The sequence below is a fragment of the Mirounga angustirostris genome, unplaced genomic scaffold (genome assembly GCF_029215605.1).
Source record: "Mirounga angustirostris isolate CCGP_5_RB_7025 unplaced genomic scaffold, mMirAng1.0.hap1 SCAF_4, whole genome shotgun sequence".
NCBI lineage: Eukaryota > Metazoa > Chordata > Mammalia > Carnivora > Phocidae > Mirounga > Mirounga angustirostris.
This window is the reverse complement of record NW_026991712.1, coordinates 148621637-148644059: the sequence shown is the minus strand read 5'-3', so window position 1 is coordinate 148644059 and position 22423 is coordinate 148621637. Positions and strand designations below refer to the sequence as shown.

General features: G+C 36.9%; 1 protein-coding gene across 11 annotated transcripts in view; it reads right to left on the bottom strand.

Moving 5' to 3' along the window:
• Positions 1 to 757: 757 nt before the first annotated feature.
• The window catches only part of TUT4 (terminal uridylyl transferase 4), a 125140-nt gene continuing 103474 nt past the window's right edge, over positions 758 to 22423 (bottom strand). For 3 of the 11 annotated variants that reach the window (XM_045897693.3, XM_045897685.3, XM_054512862.2), the window contains 10 exons: positions 19893 to 19970; positions 19573 to 19750; positions 19194 to 19241; positions 19025 to 19107; positions 13223 to 13338; positions 12066 to 12289; positions 11241 to 11341; positions 7971 to 8418; positions 2862 to 3020; positions 758 to 1393 (listed from right to left, as the gene is read on the bottom strand). In XM_045897693.3, the coding sequence (XP_045753649.1) occupies positions 1305 to 1393; positions 2862 to 3020; positions 7971 to 8418; positions 11241 to 11341; positions 12066 to 12289; positions 13223 to 13338; positions 19025 to 19107; positions 19194 to 19241; positions 19573 to 19750; positions 19893 to 19970 (1524 nt within the window). In that variant the 3' untranslated portion in view covers positions 758 to 1304. Of the gene's footprint in view, positions 1483 to 2861; positions 3021 to 7970; positions 8419 to 11240; positions 11342 to 12065; positions 12290 to 13222; positions 13339 to 19024; positions 19108 to 19193; positions 19242 to 19572; positions 19751 to 19892; positions 19971 to 22423 lie in introns of all 11 variants that reach the window. The other 8 variants (XM_045897689.3, XM_045897688.3, XM_045897690.3 and 5 more) reach the window with 8 other exon arrangements.

Sequence of the window (22423 nt, the reverse complement as noted above, 5' to 3'; positions counted from 1 at the left end):
CAAATATGGCAGGAAAGCCCTCAACCTCCCGCAATAGATTTCAAGCATCTTCCAAGCTGGAAAATATGGCAAAAGCCCAGGTAGTCTCCTATTTAAGTAATGCATATCTGAGAAAGCAGAACAAAGATAATACACTGCCCTTAAAATACATTTGTATTTACTTATTCTGCAGATTTCCAAATCTATAGGATCATTTAGTCCAAAATCCCTGGCAAATATATAACTGGGGATTTTAGACAAAATGACCTCAACCTCAATGTACCAAAATACCACCAACAACACAAGTTTTAATTTCAACTATAATCAGTGATTATTGGTAAAAACCATCCTGGCAGGAGTGCATTCTGGGTAGTAAAAGAATTCAAAATGGATAGCCTGGCACATACTGGTACCTCAGTAAATAAGAAATATCTTTCCTCCACTCTAATTGCCAGTATCAGTCTCAGCGTTTAAAAACTCTCCTTCAAAAGATCTGTTTCAATTCTCTTTCCAACATAAAAGTGTGCTACCTTGGATTTCACTTTATTGTTTTGCACCTCAGTTTTCTCAATGATAGAATGGAGATAGCATATGTTTCTGTCAACTTCATTGGGTGTTGTGAAGATCCAGTAAAATAAAAGACCAAAAAAAAGATCCTTGATCTCTAAAACTAAGTCTGTAATTTAGAATACTCTATTCATGGAGAGTAAAACAAATGTCCTAATTGTTACATTATATTTCCATGATCTAACAACCATGTGAATTAACCAAATTTGACTCTTGTCAAAAAGATTTATTAACTTAAAATAGAATTACTTCAAATACAGACAAAAACAACTTTCTGTTCAAGTTTGAGTATTTTCAATATACAAGAATGTAAAAGAAAAAAATTCTGAATCTTCACGTTGTAGTTTTATTTTTTTTTTTACCTTTTAAAAAGTTTTTGGCACTACAAGGTTCTGTAAAGAATAGAAGTGACAAATTTAAAACACATGAAAGTTTTTCCTAATTCTTAAGAACAATATATATAAAGTCTGAAGCAACCAAAGTATGAATACAGCTAATAGAAAATAAAGAATGTAATTTTTAAATTCTCTCTTTATACAATTCATCAAGATTAAACAAAACATAAAATTCCCTTAAAAATAGGGTAATAAAATAGATGAAATTTGTATCACTCAATTTGGTGATACTAGTAAAAACTATAGTTCATATTTATATACAAATAATACAGTCTTAAAAAACAGTCTTAGAATTTAAATAAGCTATCTAAACGTGTTAAAATTTTAAATCAGGACCTGATTTGTTTTGCTTTCCATTAAATGTCACTTTTTCTGCTGAATGTAACTGACATTGAGGTACGGATACCCTTGAGACAGCAGGATTGGCTGGTTGCTGTGCATCGGTAGACCAGCTGAAAGAAAATGGACTCGCATTACTCCGACACGTTTCCTCTTGGTGGGTGGGGACAACGCTCTCTACACCGACGGGTGGCACATCTGTCTGTTGGACACAACACAGACAGGAAACTGAAAGGCTTGTGCCTATTTAACTGACAACCCTTAGAATTTTAACTTGTAGCTAGTTCTTTTTTTCTATTTATACAGTAAAGAGGAGATAAAGCATGTCAAAAACATTTAGCAGGGGAAGGAGGAGGACAGAAGGGAAATGTAGGTATGTGAAAGAAAAGAGAAGTGAAGGGGAGGAAACAAGGGGAACAAATTCACCAGGGAAGAACTTCCCACTCCCCCCACAACCCCACCGAGCCCTAAAAGGGTTTGTATGACCAAAAGTAACTTTCCTCAACCCCAGTTCTTTACTCAAAAGAATAAGCCCACCATACTCAATGTTCTGCCACTCTACAGTACAGGGATGTCCCAGCAGTACATGGGATAGTTTAGGAACGCTTAAATGGAATCAAGTCTGAAACCTGTACCAGGGATTTCCCCTTAAAGTTATCATTTCATTCAGTCAACATTTACTGAGTGCCTTTCTTTAATTTCTTGAACTCCTAGTTTAAGTGTAATAACTTTGACTCTAGTTTTTTAATTCCTAGGTTAACTAAGAGCTGAGGGCCAGACTCAGACTTTCCCTATTAGAACTAAAATACCTTTGAGGCAAGCAGGCTAGATAAAATGCTACAAGTATTCCTTAGTTTATAATATTCATTACTTAGATCAAAGCCATTATTGGTACATTAGCACCAACAAAATATAACGAATTCTAATGTCATTCAAGTCTTAGTTCAACAGAACGAATCTATGTCACTACTCAATTCAAAACTTCTATTAGATCCCCACTATTTACTAAACTGAGTCCCAAAAACTTCTACGTAATATGGCCTCAGCCTACCTTCTCTAACCTCATCACCTACACATCTTTCCCATTTACTTTATACTCTAGCCCTATTATTTTCTTTTTTCTCCTTATGCCAGACAAATATCATTGACTTTGCATATATTATTCCCTCAGCTAAGAACTCTCTTCACCTGTAATCTCTAAAAAATCTCTAGGGAAAAAAAAATCCTGTATCTCTTTCACAATCTAGTTCAAATGTCAAAATCTTGTGTGAATTGATCCTTGGTGTCCCTATCTCCTATTATATCTCTGCTAGGATAACATTAACTGATTCCCTCTAAGCTCCTATCCTTGTTTATTTTACATGTCTGGCTCTCCTAATAAAATGTGCATTAGGTATACAGGTTTTACTTAATTCTTGCTTGAACAACAAGCACCTAGCACAGTGTGATACACAATATGCTCTCTCAATAAATGTTTATCGAATGCATAAAATTTCGCTCCTTGTTCCTGGCCTTCACATAGCTTCCTTGTCCCAGAACTAAACCCACCCAGCCGGTTAATGAATTTGTAAGCAACGGTACCTTGAGTATAGAATGGTTTGTTGGGCTGAAATCTGGCATTTCCCTGATGCATGAAGTTTTGATGCAAACCATAAGGCCACGAAGCTGGGACAAGAGGGAAATGGGGACGTGGTGCATGTTCCCAAGGAATTGGAGGATTTAGTCCTGGAAAGCCTGGCTCTGCATTTCAACAAGACAGGAAAGACATACTTTAAAACATCAGTTTGTTCATTTAAATATTCCTTCATTCCACAAAAATTTATTGAGTACCTACCACTGAACAAGACCAATGCTAAATGCAGAGGATACCAAATTTTTTAAAGAATCAAACACTGTAAATGTGCTCAAATTATTCATAAAAGAGACATACAAGAAGATGACATACAATATGTGGTCACTGCTATACGGGTGGAAGGTGTTCTAAAGAAGGCGCTAACACATTTGATTCAAAGATAGAGATGGTTTTCCTAAGATGATTAACTAAATTGAATTTTAAAGCACAAGGAACAAGTTAGGCAAAATGGGGCAAAGAAGGCACATTTTAGACAGAAGGAATAGCATGTACAACAGCCAGAAACAGGAAAGCACAGCAAGTTTGGGAAGCTGCAAACAATCAGCGATACAGAGAAAGGAGTAAGGTAGGTAGTGATAAGAAAAAAGTCTGGACAGGTAAGGTAGGATTTACATTTCAAAGAACTATAGTACATCAGTAAGGAACTTACATTTTATCCTAAAGACAATGCCAACTATCTTAGAAACAACTCTATCATGGCCTCGAAGGTGATTCTATTAGAAGCTAAAGCACTTGGTGTAATCGTTGAGAACTTGGGCTTTGGAGCCAACCAGGTTGATATTCAAATCCCAGTTTGAAAAATTACTAAGATTCAGTTATGTACCTCTGGCTATTGTGAGGATTAAATTAAATAATAAAAAGTAATGTGGCTTACACAAGTTCTGGTATATTAAGTAGGAACTCAAAAAAATATTAGTGCTATTCTTTCTATGGCAAACCACCCCACAATCTACTTCCCTTTAATATGTATCTGTAATCATGGAACACTACATCAAAAACTAATGATGTAATGTATGGTGATTAACATAACATAATAAAAAAGAAAAAAAAACAATGGGAAATTTGAAAAAAAAAAGATGTATCTGTAAGTACATCTTTCAAAGTACATCTTTTTAAGATTGATTGATTGATTGATTGATTGATTGATTTGACAGAGAGAGAGAGAGAGAGCAGGAACACAAGCAGGGGCAGTGGGAGAGGGAGAAGCAGGCTTCCCACTGAGCAGGGAGCCTGATGTGGGGCTCGATCCCAGGACCCTGAGATCATGTCCTGAGCCGAAGGCAGACGCTTTACAACTGAGCCACCCAGGCGCCGCTCAAATTACATCTTTTCAAAGTACTTACTAAATCCTTTGGATCATTTTTGGTGGTTTTTCTCATTCAGGATCATAATGCGGCAGGAAATAATCTGAAAGACACTGTCCTCATTCACTAAACTTCCTAGCAGGAATGCAAATTAGGAGGTACCAGATAGGGAGGAGTACACAGCAAGAAAACTTAAAACCCATACTAGCCACATTTAACAAGCTCAGTTTTCTCAGGAGGTAACCAGAAAAACAAAGCAGCTGGTTCACTGAAAGTTCGTAAAATCAAGTTACAACTAAGAGCTGAAGCTATACTACAGGGTATATTTTTTTCTTTAAATGAGACTGGGTATACATATTGAGGTCCAGATCAATTGAGAAATGATGTTTGACATAAAAGGGTATTTCTTAGAATATATTCCAATCTCCCTTGGCCATTTTTCACAAACAAATATTTTCATAATACAAACATGGAGGAGAGAAAGGATTGCTAACACAACTGGAGGACAGAATCATTAAGAGTTATGGGCATCCTACAGAAAGTGAGCTAAATTTAAAAATGGGTGAGTTAGCCAAGTTTTGGAGCAAAGCAAAAGGTGAGAGTAGGCAAGAGAGATATAAGGGAGAGGACTTTCCAGGCAGATGAACAAATTAAGTAAACAATTAGGGATAAGAGACAGTATGGTATGTGGGATGTTAATTAGTTCATTAAGGCTGAAAGAGATCAACTAGTGGTGGTACAGGAAGACTAAAACTGTGAAAACTGAGCCACTACACCAAAGGGCAAGACACTGGGTCTGTGTTCATGATTATATAACTCAGTAACGATCATAGTACATGTCATGGCATATATACAATAAACATTTGTTGAATGACAGAAACAGAGATCACGTTAGAACAGCCATGTAATGCCATATATCCTTTGACCTTGGAAATCTAAATGAGTTCCCACATTCTGGCATTTCTGCTCAGCACAATATATTATATTGTTTCAGAAGAGTTCAGAGATACCTCCTCCATCATGGTGCTCTAAAGCAATAGCCTATTTTTGTTTAAAAAGCACTAAATTGGGGCGCCTGGGTGGCTCAGTTGGTTAAGCGACTGCCTTCGGCTCAGGTCATGATCCTGGAGTCCCGGGATCAAGTCCCGCATCAGGCTCCCTGCTCGGCAGGGAGTCTGCTTCTCCCTCTGACCCTCCTCCCTCTCATGCTCTCTGTCTCTCATTCTCTCTCTCGCAAAAAAAAAAAAAAAAGGTACTAAATTGGGTGCCTGGGTGGCTCAGTTGGTTGAGCGACTGCCTTCGGCTCAGGTCATGATCCCAGAGTCCAGGGATCAAGTCCCGCATTGGGCTCGCTGCTCAGCAGGGAGTCTGCTCCTCCCTCTGACCCTACCACTCTTGTGCTCTCTCTCTCTCTCTAATAAAAAAACAAAAATTTTAAAAAAAAAGTACTAAAATTTTTGTGAAAACTGATAAAGGGAAAAGAGTCAAGCTCAGTCTACTTTTCCTATACATACTATATTTCAGGATAATCAAGTAGTTAATAAGGAAAAGTTCTTTATAGAAGAATCACAAATAGTGAATAGAAAATCATTTTACAACCCTTAGTGAACTAATGGTTATCAGCAATAATTATCAACAGCTACGATTATTATGTAAAAATTAATGAACTGTATAATGGATATCCAACTCACTGATCAATCTTAGGTCACTAAAAGATAACAGAAAGTTCTTTTTGAAATAAGGGAACAGGAACGATATAGCACCAACCAAAAAGTAAAATTCTTACTAAAAAAAATAACCTGAATCTAATCCAGACTCTGGACCTAACTAACAATTTACAGAATATATGGGCATAGAGGTACATTTCAAACAATGTCACAAAAATAAAATTCAGCCAACACTAGAATGTAGGAGTTCTATAGTTTCTTTAATAAACAGTTTATATGGGAGAAAAATAATGAGGGGAAACTGTTATAAATTAAAGGAGGCTTAAGAGATATAACAACCGCATATAATGTATGGGGCTTTGAATTCTGATTCAAAAAAAGATCAACAATTTTAGAAAAACAGGTAAAAATGAATAAGGACTGGGTATTAGAGGATCCTGGGTATGGAAACAGTCTTGTTTGTGTAAGAAATACAAACAAGTTTATACAGAAATTTGATCCAATGCCTGAGATTTGATTAAATACTAAAGCCAAGAGCTTTTTTTATTTTTTATTTTTTTTTAAGATTTTATTTATTTATTTGACAGAGAGAGCAGAGAGCACAAGTGGAGGCAATGGCAGAGGGAGAGGGAGAAGCAGGCTCCCCACTGAGCAGGGAGCCTGACATGGGGCTCAATCCCAGGACCCTGCCATCATGACCCGAGCCAAAGGCAGACACTTAACCATCTGAGCCACCCAGGCACCCCCAAAAGTTTTTTTTAAATGAGGAAAAGGAGTGGGTCGCCTGAGTGGCTCAGCCAGTTAAGCATCCAACTCTTGACTTCGGCTCAGGTCATGATCTTGCCGTTGTGGGATCAAGACGCATGTTAGGCCCCATGCTCAGCAGGGAGTCTGCTTGAGATTCTCTCCCTCTCCCTCTGCCTCTAACCCCCTAAAATAAATAAATCTTTAAAAAAACAAAAAATAAAAGTAGTAAAGGAGCCAAGGACTAGCAACTACTGGGAACTGTGAAAAGCTGGGTAATGGGGGATAGGTTCATCATACTCTACTCTCTCTTTTGTATACATTTCAAATTTTCAATAATGGAGTTTTTAAAATAAAAATATTATTGGGGCTCCTGGCTGGGCATCTGCCTCATAGTTTTGGCTCAGGTTGTGATCTAAGAGTCATGAGATCGAGCCCCATGTCAGGCTCCACGCTCAGTGTGGATCTGCTTGAGATTCTCTCTCCCTCTCCCTCTGCCCCTCCTACTCATGCACTTTCTCTCTCTCTTTCTCTCTAAAATAAATAAATCTCTGAAAAAATTACTATCGCTTCTCAGTCTTTTGGCTAAGATCAAGTGTAAAAATTTATCAACTAAAAAGCTGGATATAAAACAAGATTTATGGCTTATAAAATATTTTTATTATGCAAATATTTTTTAAATGACTGGATCATAAGACACCTAAATATTACACGGAGTTATGTCTACGAATTGAGAATATGGATTATATTATTCATATGTTCTATAATGAAAATGTATTTCTATAAATCAGGAAAAAACTAGTATTTTTTAATGCTACAAAGTGCTACTGATATCTTTTTAAAGAATTGCTCCTCTAGGGCAAAGAGCACAGGTTTTGAAGAAAGAAATTGGTTTAAATCCTGGATCTACTATGATTAATTATGAAAGCATGATAATTAAGTTACTTAACCCTGTGATTTCCTCAACTATAAAATTAGTTTTAATAATACCCTACACCGAGCTGGACTGCAGTGAAAATTTAAAGTAACACTTATGTATATTACCTCATTTAATACTCACAACATCCCTGTGCCTTAGAAGCTATTAGTATCGCTATTTTAAGGATGAAACCAATGCACAAAAAGACTTGAGCAACTGCCTCATGCCACATAATAAATGGCAGGGCTAGGATCCAAATCCAGACAGTGTGAATCCACAGCCCATACTCTTTATCTAATCCTATACTGCCCCCATAAGTATTGCTTGCCATTATTTTCCTCATATTTATATCCCCAAGTTCAACCAGTAATACCAATCACCCATTTCTACAGACAGATGCAAAAGAAGAGAAGGAAGGGTTACCCGAATTCCCCACTGTACCATTGTTCACCAGGGAATTTGGAGCCACAGCACGAGGCCAGTGTCCATCATGAGAGGAGCTAGGGATCGCCACAGGTCTGGCAGCAGGCTGTGCAAAGATGATGCTGGGATCGTTCAGGCCAATATTGCTGGGGGCACTGCCTGGTGCAGAGTGGATCACTGGACCATGGATAGGCCAGGATGGGGCAGGGATCTGGAGAGGGTGCATTGGCAACAATCCCATATTGTGCATGGGAGAATACTGAGCTGGTGGTGACTGCGGAAAGTTATACACAGGCATCTGGACCTGATGGGGGGGCTGGGCTCCCTGCTGAGGTGGGCCAAGCTTGGGTTGGGATCCTGGCTGGGATGGAGACTGAGTAATGGCAGCTGACTGGGAAGAGTTCTGTGGAAACGGCTGGGGCTGAGGAGAATAAGATGGTGAATCAGACTGCAAAGAGAAAAAGATAACATTTTAAAATTAATTTAAAAACATGTTAATGTTATAAAAGCAGAGATTATCTAAATACAAAATTATGGAGTTATTTTATTAGGACATTATAAACACAACTCTATGAAGTGAGTAAGAGCCTCATTTTACACGAAAATAGAATTTTCTCTGAGACCCTCAAACCCTCTGACATATACATTACCCTATAAACCTTTTTACTGTCCAAACAAGAAAGAGCCCAGACGTCATTCCCATCATGCAGAACTCATATTCCAACTGTAACTAGAAACTTGTATCTAAATATCTCACAGCCACTTCGATTCAGTCCCTCAACAAGTAACTGAGTGTCAGTTATGTCTGGGCATTGTTCTAGGTATTAAAAATACAATACTAACATGTATGCCCTCATGGAACTTAAAGTTTATGGGGGAAAGGAGAAAGAGCAGATGAAGAAATTACATAAGCAATTACAATCAAATACAACAATTACTATGATAAAGAATGTATGATGTAATGTTATAAGGAAATCCCAGACAGAGCAGGAATACCTCAATGTACTTTGGGAGGAAAAAAAGATAAGATGAATGAAAGTGGAAATCAAGAACAGCATCTCAGAGAAGTGATCTTTAAGTTGAGACACAAGGGTAAACAGCAATCAGTCTGATAAAAGAGGGAAGGGATATGGGAAGGGGAGGAGTATTTCATGCAAAGGGAACAACATGACTGAAGGTCTATAGGCTCATGAACACCTGACTTGTTTAAGTAACTGGATTCTGAAAGCAGTTTATTATTACTGGAGTACAAGGGCAGGGGAATGGCAGATTTGAGGTTGAAGAACCAAAGAGAGACAAGATAATGAAGGGTCCCATAGACCTTATAGTTAAGACTTTATCCTGAGGGCACTGAGAAACCACTGAAGGGTTTCAAACTGGTCAGGAACATGATCAATCTGTATTTTAGAAAAATTATTCTGGCTTAATGGGAATGAAACAGAGAACACGGGAGTGGGGAGGGCGGGGGCAAAAAGACTAATGAGGGTGATTAAAAGGCTAGCCCTGATATGATGGTAACCTAGGCTAGGGAAATACAATATAGGGACAGAGAAGCAAATAGCTGTGAGCTATTTTTTACATGTAGAAATAACAGGAGTTGGTGACTGATTTAGATGTGGGGGTTGAGGGAAAGGGAGTAGTTCTGGAAACCAGAGAGTAGATCATTCAATGAGATGGAGAACACAGGAGCAAGAAGCAGCAAGTCTAGGAATTTGGAGAGAAGTATGTTAAATTCTAGACATGTTGAGGTTAAAGTGCTTTGTGAGACATCAGAACAACAATGTCCATTAGACAGACTCTGACCCAAATCTCAGGTAAGAGAAAATTGAGTGCTAAAGCAAAGGGTAAAAGTTAGAAGCAGCAGAGGAAAATGGTTAGAGCATAGGCTTTGGAGACAGGGCCTGAGGGTTCAAGTTCTAGTTCCAAGTATATGCTGGGCTCAGGTAAGAAACTTAAATCTCAGTTTCTTCACCTGTAATGTATAAATAATAAGCAGAATCTATCTCATAGGTTTTTGTGTAGATTAACTAGGCAATACATGTGGAAAATATAAATACCAAATTCAGGATAGTAGATACATTTTAGTAGCTAGGAAGGGATGGTAGGAAGGTTTTAAGATGGGAACAGCATCCAAGAGGAATGCATAGGGATTACTGACTATGGGTAATTTTTTAATAAAGGTAACACAATGTTAAGAATTGTTAAAGCCTGGTGGTACTACATGGATGTTTATTATTTTCTGTACTTTTTCAATATTTTATTATAAGAAACAATAAAAAAGATATATATGGCATACAGAGATCAACAATGTTAGCTATTATTATTGTTGTTATATTACATTTATGAAGATGTCAGGCCCATAGTATGGATACAAGCATTACAGGTGGGGTTAGTGGGCCTCTAAATGGTGTTCCAAGACTCTCCCTATATTGATCTTCAAATGCTGTAAGAATTTTTTCTAAAACACAGATCATACCAAATTCAGCATGTTTAATAGTTAACAGCTTTGAAGCTACCTAGACCTGGGTTTGAATCTTTTAATTTCTCTTATTCTCAGCTTCCCAATTTGTAAAACTTGATCATACTAATACCTACCACTTCGCATGGCCACCCAAAGGACTAAGTGTGAAGCACCAAAGCACAGTATCAGGTTTAGAGTAAGAAAGCATTCAACTGAAGTGCAAAGTGAATACAGATTTACACAAAGGTTAAGAGCAACTCAGCGAAGTTAATATGAAACTTGTGAATCTGAACTCCAATTTAATACTCTTCTTTCACAGGATGTACTTCACTAGGTATTCATATCAGCTATGAGAAGACACATAAAAGCTTCAAGGAAGTCCAATGCCATGCATATATTGCCCTAACATATTAAACCCCTAACACATCTCCAATTTTTGTGTCTACTTTTATAAATGTTGCTGATAATCTGCCACTAGGCAAAGCCTGAAACCTCAATTACCTTATTTTAACCAATCAACAAATACATTAGGTAGTTGTTACCTTATTTTAACCAATCAACAAATACATTAGGTAGTTGTTACCTTATTTTACAAATAAGAAGGCAGGCTCAATGAAGTTAAGTAGCTTCCCCACAGATAAAAACCCAGATCTGCATTACTCCAAAGGTAATGCTCATTCCACCTCATGTGCCTAGCAGGAACACCTCTACAAAGCACTGTTATCTGGATGACTATATTTGCCAGTCTAAAAGATCAATCCAATCAATCTTTCTACCAAAACTAATCCATTTGCAGGCAGAGTACTTACACATTCTGAGGACTGTCTAGTCCTTATGGACTGATCACCCTGTTGCTGGGCTGAACCAGCCACCTGCTGGGCATTTACAAGGTTGCGGACCAGCTGGGCTGCTAAGAGAAGACATCAGAAAGAAAATCAATAGATAAATAACAGAGAAATGACAATCAATAAACTCCCTTCCTCTGTTAAAGAGTCTCAAATCCCTCTGAGATTTTATAAACTTAAAACTATTATTATGTTTGTGAAGGACTTGTAACAACTAATTTTTTTAAAGCTATTTCTCAATCTTGCAAATCACTAAAAAAATGTACTGGTGGTAGAAACAAGAACGAAAAGACAATTACTCCTTTCTAAAGGAGACGATATATTTAAGAAAATACCTTCTGCAACAAGAATCTGAGTAACTGGAAATCACTTCTAAAATACTCTATTTTTTCTTTCATTTAACTGTCATTTGAGTTTCTAATTCTTAAAATTACAGATCTCCCTCTCACATAAGAGCAATGGGAAGAGATATAATTTCTCCTGTATATGTTTCCAGAAAAAAAAATTAACTTTTATTATCTTTTGATAGTGAAAGAATAAAGAAGGTAACTGAAATCGAAAGAATACTTAAAGGGAGTTTACTGAATACAACAGACTGCTAAGACCTTAACAGTGAACATGAATACTGTTCAAAATAAAAGACTATCTAAATTTTCTCTCTTTAAGAAATTATAAGGTCGAAAATCATATTGCTAAGTTTGGAATAGAGAGGAATCAGAGCCCTTAGAATGACATCAACACAAATGACCTTATTTCTACCAAAAACTATTTTTGGCCTTTTCTATTTACCTGCCACACTGCTATTCCTCTGACGGGCCAGCTTGACCTCTGGGCACTCCCTTCGTACATGTCCTGCATCTCCACATATAAAGCATCTGAGGTCTCTGGGGTCTCTAAACTCTCGAGTGTCGTGGAGGTCTCGGGGGTCAACAAGGTCTCGGGAATCTTTCTCCTCTTCATTCCCATCCTTCTCTTCTTCACTGTCTTTCTTCTTTAGTCTAAACAGTAAACTGCTGATACCAATAATGTGGGGCTAGGGACTTGTAAACTGAATGAATCACAGAACAAACTAAACTATACAAAAGTCTCACAATAAAGGGATTAACATGCCCACTGTATCATGCACCTTTTTTAAGGCAAGGGAACTTCACATTTAGAGTACACCTACTCATATGGCAGAAACTGGGTATTCCAGTAGTTTTATAATACAATAATAAATTAGAAAAAATTTTTAACATTGAATATTTTAATCTTATAACAATCCTTAGAGGTTGGTATTTATTATCTCCCTTCTACAGAGGGAGAAGCTGATGCTTAGACCAAGTGTCTTCTCTAAATTTAAGTCAGTATATAGCACTGATGGAACCTAGGAGTTAGTTCTGTCTGAAAAGTTCTAAGCTCTTCATATTAGGCAAGACTTAATAACTAAAAAAAGGATTTTCCTGGCCTATTAAAGAGACTATATAAAATACAGGAAAGTTTATTTCATAAATATATTTTCAGGGGTGTGGAGATGTATATTCCTCAAGGTATATATTATATACGTATACCTCACAATAAATACGTCAAAGATTCAGTTAATTATATTTTAATTACTGATTTGCAGGACTATGAGGTACTCAGCAAGAACCCCATGACTTGGTCATTTTTTTTCTTGGCTCCTGGCACAGTCCCCAGTAGAATAGGTGTCAATAAATGCTTCTTCATCAATTAAAAAAAACAAACAAAAAAAACTGAATGAATGAATAAGTGAACAAATGAATGATACCAGTGTGCCCCCAAAAAATCTCATTCTATTAACAAAATTCCACTCCGATATACATTTTACCTAATGTCCAATTTAAAGCCCTGAACCTTCTTACTTAAACATATATGAACACAGTTATAGCTACAATTGGCCTCACATTTATTTTCCCTGTAATGTTGATATATAATCATTTGCCAACCTTCTCCTTTTAGGGCAGTCTTTCATGTAGTGGCCTATTTTTCCACACACACGACAACATCGATCATTGGGAGCCAGTTCTCCATCTGTTAATACTCGGGAATCAAAGAAGTACTCCTAGGGAGAAAATAAAACTTTACTAGAAAAAAAAACCCACTATGAATTGTGGAATCCAAATGGAAAGAAGACCAAGATGTAAAAGTGGTTTTAAAAAAAGGAAATGGGGCGCCTGGGTGGCTCAGTCGGTTAAGTGTCTGCCTTCAGCTCAGGTCATAATCCCAGGGTCCTGGGATCGAGCCCCGCCATCAGGCCCTCTGCTCAGTGGAGAGCCAGCTTCTCTCTCTCCTTCTGCTGCTCCCCCTGCTTGTGCGCCCTCTCTCTGTGTCAAATAAATTTTAAAAATCTTAAAAAAAAAAAAAATTATCATCACTGGGGCCCCTGGATGGCTCAGATGGTTGAGGTTCCAGCTCTTGATTTCAGCTTAGGTCATGATCTCAGGGGTCGTGGGATCCAGACTCCAGTCAGGCTCCGCACTCAGCAGGCAGTCTGCTTCTCTCCTCCCTCTCCCTCCACTCCTCCCCCTGCTCTCTCTCTCTCAAATAAATAAAGGGGGAAAAAAAAGAACCATCATTATCAATATCACAGTTGCTAACAGTGCTAACCACTTTACATCCACATTATTTCTTCATTCATCTGTGGCATCTTTGCATAATAACTCAATAGATACTATTTTCATCCTCATATATAGATGAGGAAATAGAGGCTCAGAGAGTTCGAGTCATTTGCCCATAGTAAAAAAGCTGGTTAAGTAAGCAGGATTTAACGCTAAGTTGGTCTGACTACAAATCTCATGCTTTCTGCCTTACCAGGCTATTTCTAGAAAAGAATTATTCTCTTTACAAAAGAGCTCTCTGCCAATAAAGCAATCCTCTGGTTTATTTAAAATATGATTGGATTTGCATATAACATTTCAAGAACATATAACATTTATTATATAAAGCAGGGTATAGCTAAAGAGTAGGTAGAGAACCAATACAAAGTAAATCATTTTCCCAGGTTTTAGAAGTACCAGGATCGGGTGCCTGGGTGGCTCAGTTGATTAAGCAACTGCCTTCGGCTCAGGTCATGATCCTGGAGTCCCGGGATCGAGTCCCGCATCGGGCTCCCTGCTCAGTGGGGAGTCTGCTCCTCCCTCTGACCCTCCCCCCTCTCATGCTCTCTCTCTCTCTCTCATTCTCTCAAATAAATAAAATCTTTAAAAAAAAAAAAAAGAAGTACCAGGATCATTTTTCCTTTATCCTACCAACTAGCGTATTCTTCTAAGCTTTAGCTCAGTTTTGTTTTGCACTATTACAAAGACTAGTTTGTCATAACAGTACCCACATTTCTGGAAGGCAAGAGAACATGTCCACTTAGCACTCTTCAAATCTATCTAAAGTCAAAGATAAAAGTATAAGAGATACACCTACTAGGATGGCTGTCATAAAAAGAGAAAGGATGTAGGGTGCCTGGGTGGCTCAGTTGGTTAAGTGACTGCCTTCGGCTCAGGTCATGATCCTGGAGTCCCTGGATCGAGTCCCGCATCAGGCTCCCTGCTCAGCAGGGAGTCTGCTTCTCCCTCTGACCCTCCCCCCTCTCATGTGCTCTTTCTCTCTTTCAAATAAATAAATAAAATCTTTAAAAAAAAAAAAGAGAGGGGCGCCTGGGTGGCTCAGTTGGTTAAGCGACTGCCTTCGGCTCAGGTCATGATCCTGGAGTCCCGGGATTGAGTCCCACATCGGGCTCCCTGCTCAGCAGGGAGTCTGCTTCTCCCTCTGACCCTCCTCCCTCTCATGCTCTCTGTCTCTCATTGTCTCTCTCGCAAATAAATAAAATCTTAAAAAAAAAAATTTTTTTTTAAAAAGAGAGAGAAAGAATGTAGATGAAATGGAACAGTTTGGCAGGACCTCAGAAAGTTAAACATAAATTTGTCAAAATGAACCGGGAATTGTTAGGTTTGTCAATACCCAAAAGAAATGAAAACACATCCAAAAAAAATTTGTGCAGAAATATTCACAGCAGCATTAGTCATAAGAATGAAAAAGTAGAAACAACTCAAATGTCCAACAAAGGTGATGAATAAATAAAATATGATATATTCCATTTAATGGAATACTGTTCAACCATAAAAGGAATGAAGTGGTGATACATGCTACAACATGAACAAACCCTGAGAACATTAGGCCAAATGAAAGCAGCCGATCACAAAAGGCTACATATTTTATGATTCCATTATATGAAATGTCCACATAGGCAAATCTACAGAAACAAAAAACAGATCAATGGTTTGAAGAGTGGGAGAGAAAAGAAATGTGGAATGACTGCTAATGGGCCCAGTTTCCTTCAGAGAGAAACAAAATGTTCTAAATTAGATTGTGGTGATGGCTGCAGAATCCTGTGAATATACTGTAAACCAGTGAATGAACTGCTCACTGTATATTAGTGAATTTTATTCAATGTAAGTTATATCAATAAAGCTGCATTGTTAAAAAAAGATGAAAGATGTAATTCTTCACATTCATTATTGAAGAAACCAATATAGCTAATTAAAATCCTCATCATCATATTTTCTGCCAAGGCAAAACAAAAGCCTTTGTCAACCTAGGAATCATCCTGAACTTGCTCTCCTTCACCCATCGCCTCTAATTAATCACAAGTTATATCCATTTTCTTCCTGAATCTCTCTTTAATCTACTTTTCTCCATTCTATCATCCCAGTTAAGGTGGCCTAGACCTGAGGGCCAGCAAACTTTTCCTGCAAAGGGCCAGAGAGTAAATATTTTAGGTTGTGACAAAATTGAAGACATTATGTAGTACTTACATAATAAGAGAAAGCAAATTTCCACTAAATTTTTATTGAAGAATTTCAAAATATACTACTACTAATAATTGAGTATAATTTTTTTGTAATGTAAGTTTACTAAATAGAAGAAAGAAATTCTTTTTTTAAGATTTTATTTATTTATTTGACAGAGTGAGAGAGCACAAGCAGGGGGAGCAGCAGAGGGAGAGGGAGAAGCAGACTGCCCAATGAGCAGGGAGCCCAATGTGGGGCTCAATCCCAGGACCCTGGGATCATGACCCAAGTCAAAGGCAGACACTTAACTGACCGACCACCCAGATGCCCCAAGAAGAAAGGAATTCTTTCTGGGAGAGACATTTCACTTAACTGAGGTTCAAAATTAGTGTTCCCTATCATTAAAATCAATAGAAAATGTTCATCTGTTAATGCTAATCTGCACTTACATTTTATATATTTTATCTTTGAAAATGTTTTTCACAGATGAAAAGATTGAAGATTCAAGGTAAAGAATTAGACCTAGAGTGCAAATGAAGGACTAGTCTCTGACAAAGAAAATGTATCTGTAGATGCAGGCAGATTTATAGATTTACAGAAAGTTGAAAGAATACCTGATACTATCTTTGTATCATAGGGAAAACCTCTAAGAGTGAGAAGGGCAGAGGTGAAAGGTGGGACACAAAGTGCAACAGGTATTGAATTTTTAGTACAATAAAATCTGAATTAGTTCTTATCAAATAGGATATAAAGGTAAGTAAAGAAACGTATTAAGAATGTCAGATGGTACTGAAAGTCTAATTTAGGCTGGTAAACACTATAGTTGTATTATATAAATAAAACCACCTAGCTTTAGGACTTTTTTTCATAGTGCTTAGCTGCCAAAGCATAGACAGATGGCAGCTAAGGTGAATTCATGTAAGGTTGAACACATAAGGGTGCAAGAGAAGGACAATGGTACCAAGGAATTTAAAGTATATGCCAGAGAGCACACCAGGAAATCTAAGTTAAATGGGAAGAAAAATGAAGACAGAATATAGCTGACAGAATGCGAGAATAAGGGTCAATATAGTAGAGGACCTAATGATGTAGAATAGTTGAAGAGGGAATATGTGAGTAAGCAAAAAAGATGAATAAATAGAAAATATACTTGTCTTCATTTTCATTAGTGTAGGAATGAAACACATCTATTTTGTATGCCCACAAGCCTAGTTAGTACATAGCAGAGAAATCAGTACAAAGTAGGAATTCAGGGATGCCTAAGTGGCTCAGTCAGTTAAGCATCTGCATTCGGCTCAGGTCATGATCCCAAGGTCCTGGGATCAAGCCCCGCATTGGGCTCTCTGCTCAGCAAGGACTCTGCTTCTCCCTCTGCCTGCCACTCCCTCTGCTTGTGCTCACTCTCTCTCTCTCTGACAAATCTAAAAATAAACAAAAAAATTTAAAAAAAACAAAGAAGGAATTCAATAAATATGTGTTGAAAGAATATACTTTACTATGGAAATTATAAGCATGAAAGACTTTAAAGGATACTTTCTACAATATCAGCTGTAACACTGATATAATAAAAACAATCTAAATGTCCATCAAAGAAGAACAGTTAAATTAGTATAAACAAGCCACAGAATACTATATATTGACTTTTAAAACAGAAAAAAATAGATCAAAAAATGGTTAGCAGACTCATAGTCCCCTTCAGATAGGCCTCAAACTGATGTTTGGTTGATATGCAAGATCAAAGACTGATATCTATTAGTCAATTATATTATTATACTGAGTTATTAAGAGTTACTAAAATTTTGTATTCATAGACTAAAATTAGCACATTTGCAGGTTACTAAGGATTCTAATATTCTACTAAAAAGTCTGACAACATGAAACTGGTAGGTTCCTATAGAACAAATGCACATATACACATTAATAGTTGGAATTCCCACAATTTTCAGGTAAAATGTTTTATCAGTGCATCATCAGATTTGTTTTGATCTGACTATGCTCTCTTCATTTATTTTTTAATTAGTATGTTAGTAAAATCATTGTTGGATTTTCCTTTTGTTTGACATTTTGTTCTTACACAACTTCTGTGTCATTTCAAATTTTACTGTTATTTTCTTTCTCTCCAATATAATCACCCCCCACCCCCAAAGAGGCAGGACAATAAAAAAGGTCAAGAATCAGTGCTACAAGGGAAAAAAGCTGTAGATTTTTCTGCTTTTCTTACCCTACATCCCAAAGAAAAAGTGTGGAAACTGTACTGAACAAGATCAAGGATATTTGTTATGCAATAGTAGAGACACAGTTTCTCTCTTGAGATTGCTTCTCTTGGAAGTTTCTTTCTCTGTGAAATTTGGACCTCCTCCCATTAGAAAGCAAGCAAAAAAGAGAGTGAGACCAAGAGGAATGGGAAATACTATGCCGCCCAGTTCAGGCAAAAGGAATCCTCTCAGCTCCATGCCATCACATTCAGTTACCAGGGCTACACCAAAATTAGAGCAGAAGCCTCAGCAAGTAAGAAAGTATTTCTCTGGTGTCGTCCTCTCTTTATAATTTCATCAAGATTTCTAGGGATGGAAGAGGGGCAGTGGGCAGCACCTCAAATTCAAAATTTAAGGATACTGACTCTTGACTAACTTCATTCATTCAACAAATGCTTATGTGGTACATCCAGTGTGCCATCTTAATAGGTACTGGAGATATGATGGTGAAGAGACATAATAGACCCTTGTCCTCATGGAGCTATAGTCTAATGGGGGAAGACAGAATTAAACAAACAGATACACAAAATTTAGCAAATAGATACCTCATTATGAACTATGATAAGTGCAATAAAAAAAAATACAGAGGGTGTATAATCATCTCTTTCTCCTATTTCTAATACCAACTTGGAAATAGGATAAGGCTTCCTATACCACAAAAAAAGGAGTTCTATATGAAAAAAGATTCAGAATCCAAATTATGTAAACTTACAGCTTCTCTGCCAATGAGTGGATAAAAGGGGGTACCAAAAAGTTTCCTTCCATTGATAAATGCCTTCATGATAAAATTGGTCACTATTGAAAAAAGAAGAAAAAATAAAGATGCAGACCTTAATGTGTAAAAGCTTTAAAAACAGGGGATTTCTATATTTAAAACTTACTTTTTCTAGAAACTCCAGCACCAAGGTTATGATTCAAGTCAAAAGGATCTAGAAAAGAAATATTTATTTTTTTATTTAAAATTCTGTTCACTGTAACAAAATATACATACAAGCCATAACTAGAGAGTAATACTATATAACTCAGACTATTCAAGTCAGCAAATTATTCTTCTAAAATTATAGATTAAAAATGATAGAAATTGGGGGGGAGGGAAAAAATAATAAAAGGACAGAAACATAAAAATCAAGACGAATCTTCCAAATTCTAATGTGCTTTCGGTTTTCCCTTCAATTTCCTTGCCAAATGAAACTGGCTTTTTGTTTTATTTTGTTCCTCTGCTAATGAGTAATGTCATTAGTAATGTCACCTAATGATTACCTTCAATTGCAATGCATTTGGATGTCCACTGCTTCTCAAAAGTTGTCAACAGCTTTTTCTGCCGAATGCTAATTACATATTCCTTGAAATCAAACTCTTCAGTATAGAAGCGAAGCAGTCCCAACCAAAGCTCTCCTAATGTTTCTGTGTTCTTTCCAAGTGAAGGTAAACGTTTTTTCTATAGGTAAGAAAAAAGAGAGAGAGAGAGGTCTATACTTACTCAAAATATGGAACCCAAATATAAGTAAAATTATTAAATTATGCAAATCCTAACACATATCAGTGAGCATTCTATAACATAAAGACTATGAAAAAATTACCAGTTCTTCTGTTTTATCAAAGAAAAATGCATTCCATCCATCAACCATTCTCTGTGGAATCTGTTTTCCATCAAAGATCTGTAAAAACAATTTTATTATTAGATTTTAAGTCCTCTTATGCAAACGCCTAAGTATCCTTATATCATTTTAGAATGTACCTATAAGAGATATTGAGATACTTCTTTCCAAAAGGAACATGTCAGGATAGTCTAATTTGATGCCAAGTTATTAATGAATAAAATGTATCTGGAAGATCAAAGCTGGGAAAGGATATCTTAAGAGCTTGAGACTCTCCAAATGACACATTTGATGTTATCTATTTGGCCTGTCAAAACGCATCCAGCCCAAGACTAATGAAGTAAAACTAAAGGGGAAAAAAAAAAAAAAAAAATGAAAACCACATTTTTATCAATGGATCATAGATGTAGAAATACATAATACCTATTGATTTGTATACCCAAAGGAAATCAATGGAACCGCTTGTTTTGGGGACAGGCTCTAGTACTTTTTTTTTTTTTTAAGGTTTTTTTTATTTATTTATTTACTTATTTGACAGAGAGAGACACAGCGAGAGAGGGAACACAAGCAGGGGGAGTGGGAGAGGGAGAAGCAGGCTTTCCGCTGAGCAGAGAGCCCGACGCGGGGCTCGATCCCAGGACTCTGGGATCATGACCTGAGCCGAAGGCAGACGCTTAACGACTGAGCCACCCAGGTGCCCCCAGGCTCTAGTACTTTTAATCAGTTATCTGTATCAGATGATGCTGAAAAGCCCCTGAGTATTGATTTCTTTAAAGAGAAAATTAGGTAGCTTTTCCTGACATCTTGATAAAAACTGTAAAATCTTCATGATTAATTATGAATAATAATCCACTGTCTTGAAGAAAGGGAGGGGAGAGTAATGCTACTTTACTAGAAGAAAACTATCCCTTAAGATGGGTTCTTTAAAAAAGTAAAAAGTTGCAACAGGTTCAGTGAGCAGACCTCATTTCTAGTCTTAGTCCTGCCTGGTAGTGATTCTAGACAAGACAATTATCCTCCTAAACCCTTCACTGTTTTCCCAATGAAAATGAGAGATTAATTAGGTCAGCTGTTTTCAAATTTCGTTTTTCTTTGAAGCTGTAGAATCCTTTCCTAAAATGGAACCTTCCTGAAGCTTAAAGCAGATAAAGGTAGAGGTACTTTAATAGAATCCTAAGTGGAGAAAACATACCCCATTTTTTCATCTCACTTCTCACACATACACTAATAAGCCCCTAGAGCTTACCAGAAAATACTTTAAAACCATCAGATAAGGTGGTCCCCATCACCCCTTCCATTTTAGATGGCACAGTGATTTACAAAATTAACATTATCTGGCCTCTCTAATTTCATTCGCAGGTTTAAGTTCCTTGTAGGCAAAAACTGTAACTTTAGAGCCAAAAATTCCTACTTATATCAAAGCCTGCTATTTATATAGAGAGAATAAATACTTAATACATGTTTGTTGAATGAATATATTTTATTCTGGAAGCATGTTTACAAAAAGATGAAGTTTCCAGAAACTTAGGCTAAGAAGTTGCCTTTTTTTTTTTTTTTGAAAGAGAGAATGTGCACGCAAGCGCGCATGAAGGAGGAGGGGCAGAGGGAGAGAGGGAGAGACTCTCAAGCAGACTCCCACTAAGCATGGAACCCAATGCACTGCCCGATCTCACAACCCTAAGATCATGACCTGAGCTGAAATCAAGAGTCGGACATTTGACTGAGCCACCCAGATGCCCCAGTTGCTTTTTATATTTATATGTAACTTAAATACAGGTATCACTTATCTACCATAAATTCCGACACTTCATAAAACAAACAAGGGAGAGTATAGGAATTAGATATTGATACCTACAACAAATCTTGCCCTGAAAAAAGAAATGAAGATATTAAAGAAACCAAATTGTAATATTTTACCATTACAGAATATTTTACCCTTATAGATGCTATTATAGATATTACATGGGAATAATATAAGCTATGTCGTTACACCTTGATTCTTTTTAATATAATTCTTATTTTTGATTAACTATGACCCAACTATGTTGGCTGATAACACAGTGAAGTGGACCCTGTGGGCCTTGGAAGGTATTTAATCACTGATTTGCCTTTTTTTTAATGAGCTCTCATATTTCACTTTCTAACTTTCCACTGTTTCAGCCCTTAGAAGGATAAATGCTATCCCCCCGCTTTCTCTTACACACACAATTTCTCTTTCCATTTCTCTCTTCTCTTTCTCTCAACACCAATCATGCTCTACTTGAGCAGTGAGCTCTACTCAGTCCTCCCTGTAAAACCTCATGAACAATCATATTTGTACAAGAAGTGACCCTGTATGTTTTCATATTTACTTTCATATTTAACTGTAATAGTTTAGTATCTGCTGCTATATTTAAACTGCAATATTTAAATTTTTTAGTTGTGGTAAAATACACATAACAAAAATGATTATGATGGTAAATTTTACAAGTGTTCAGTTCAGTGGCATTAAGTACACTCACATTGTTGTGCAC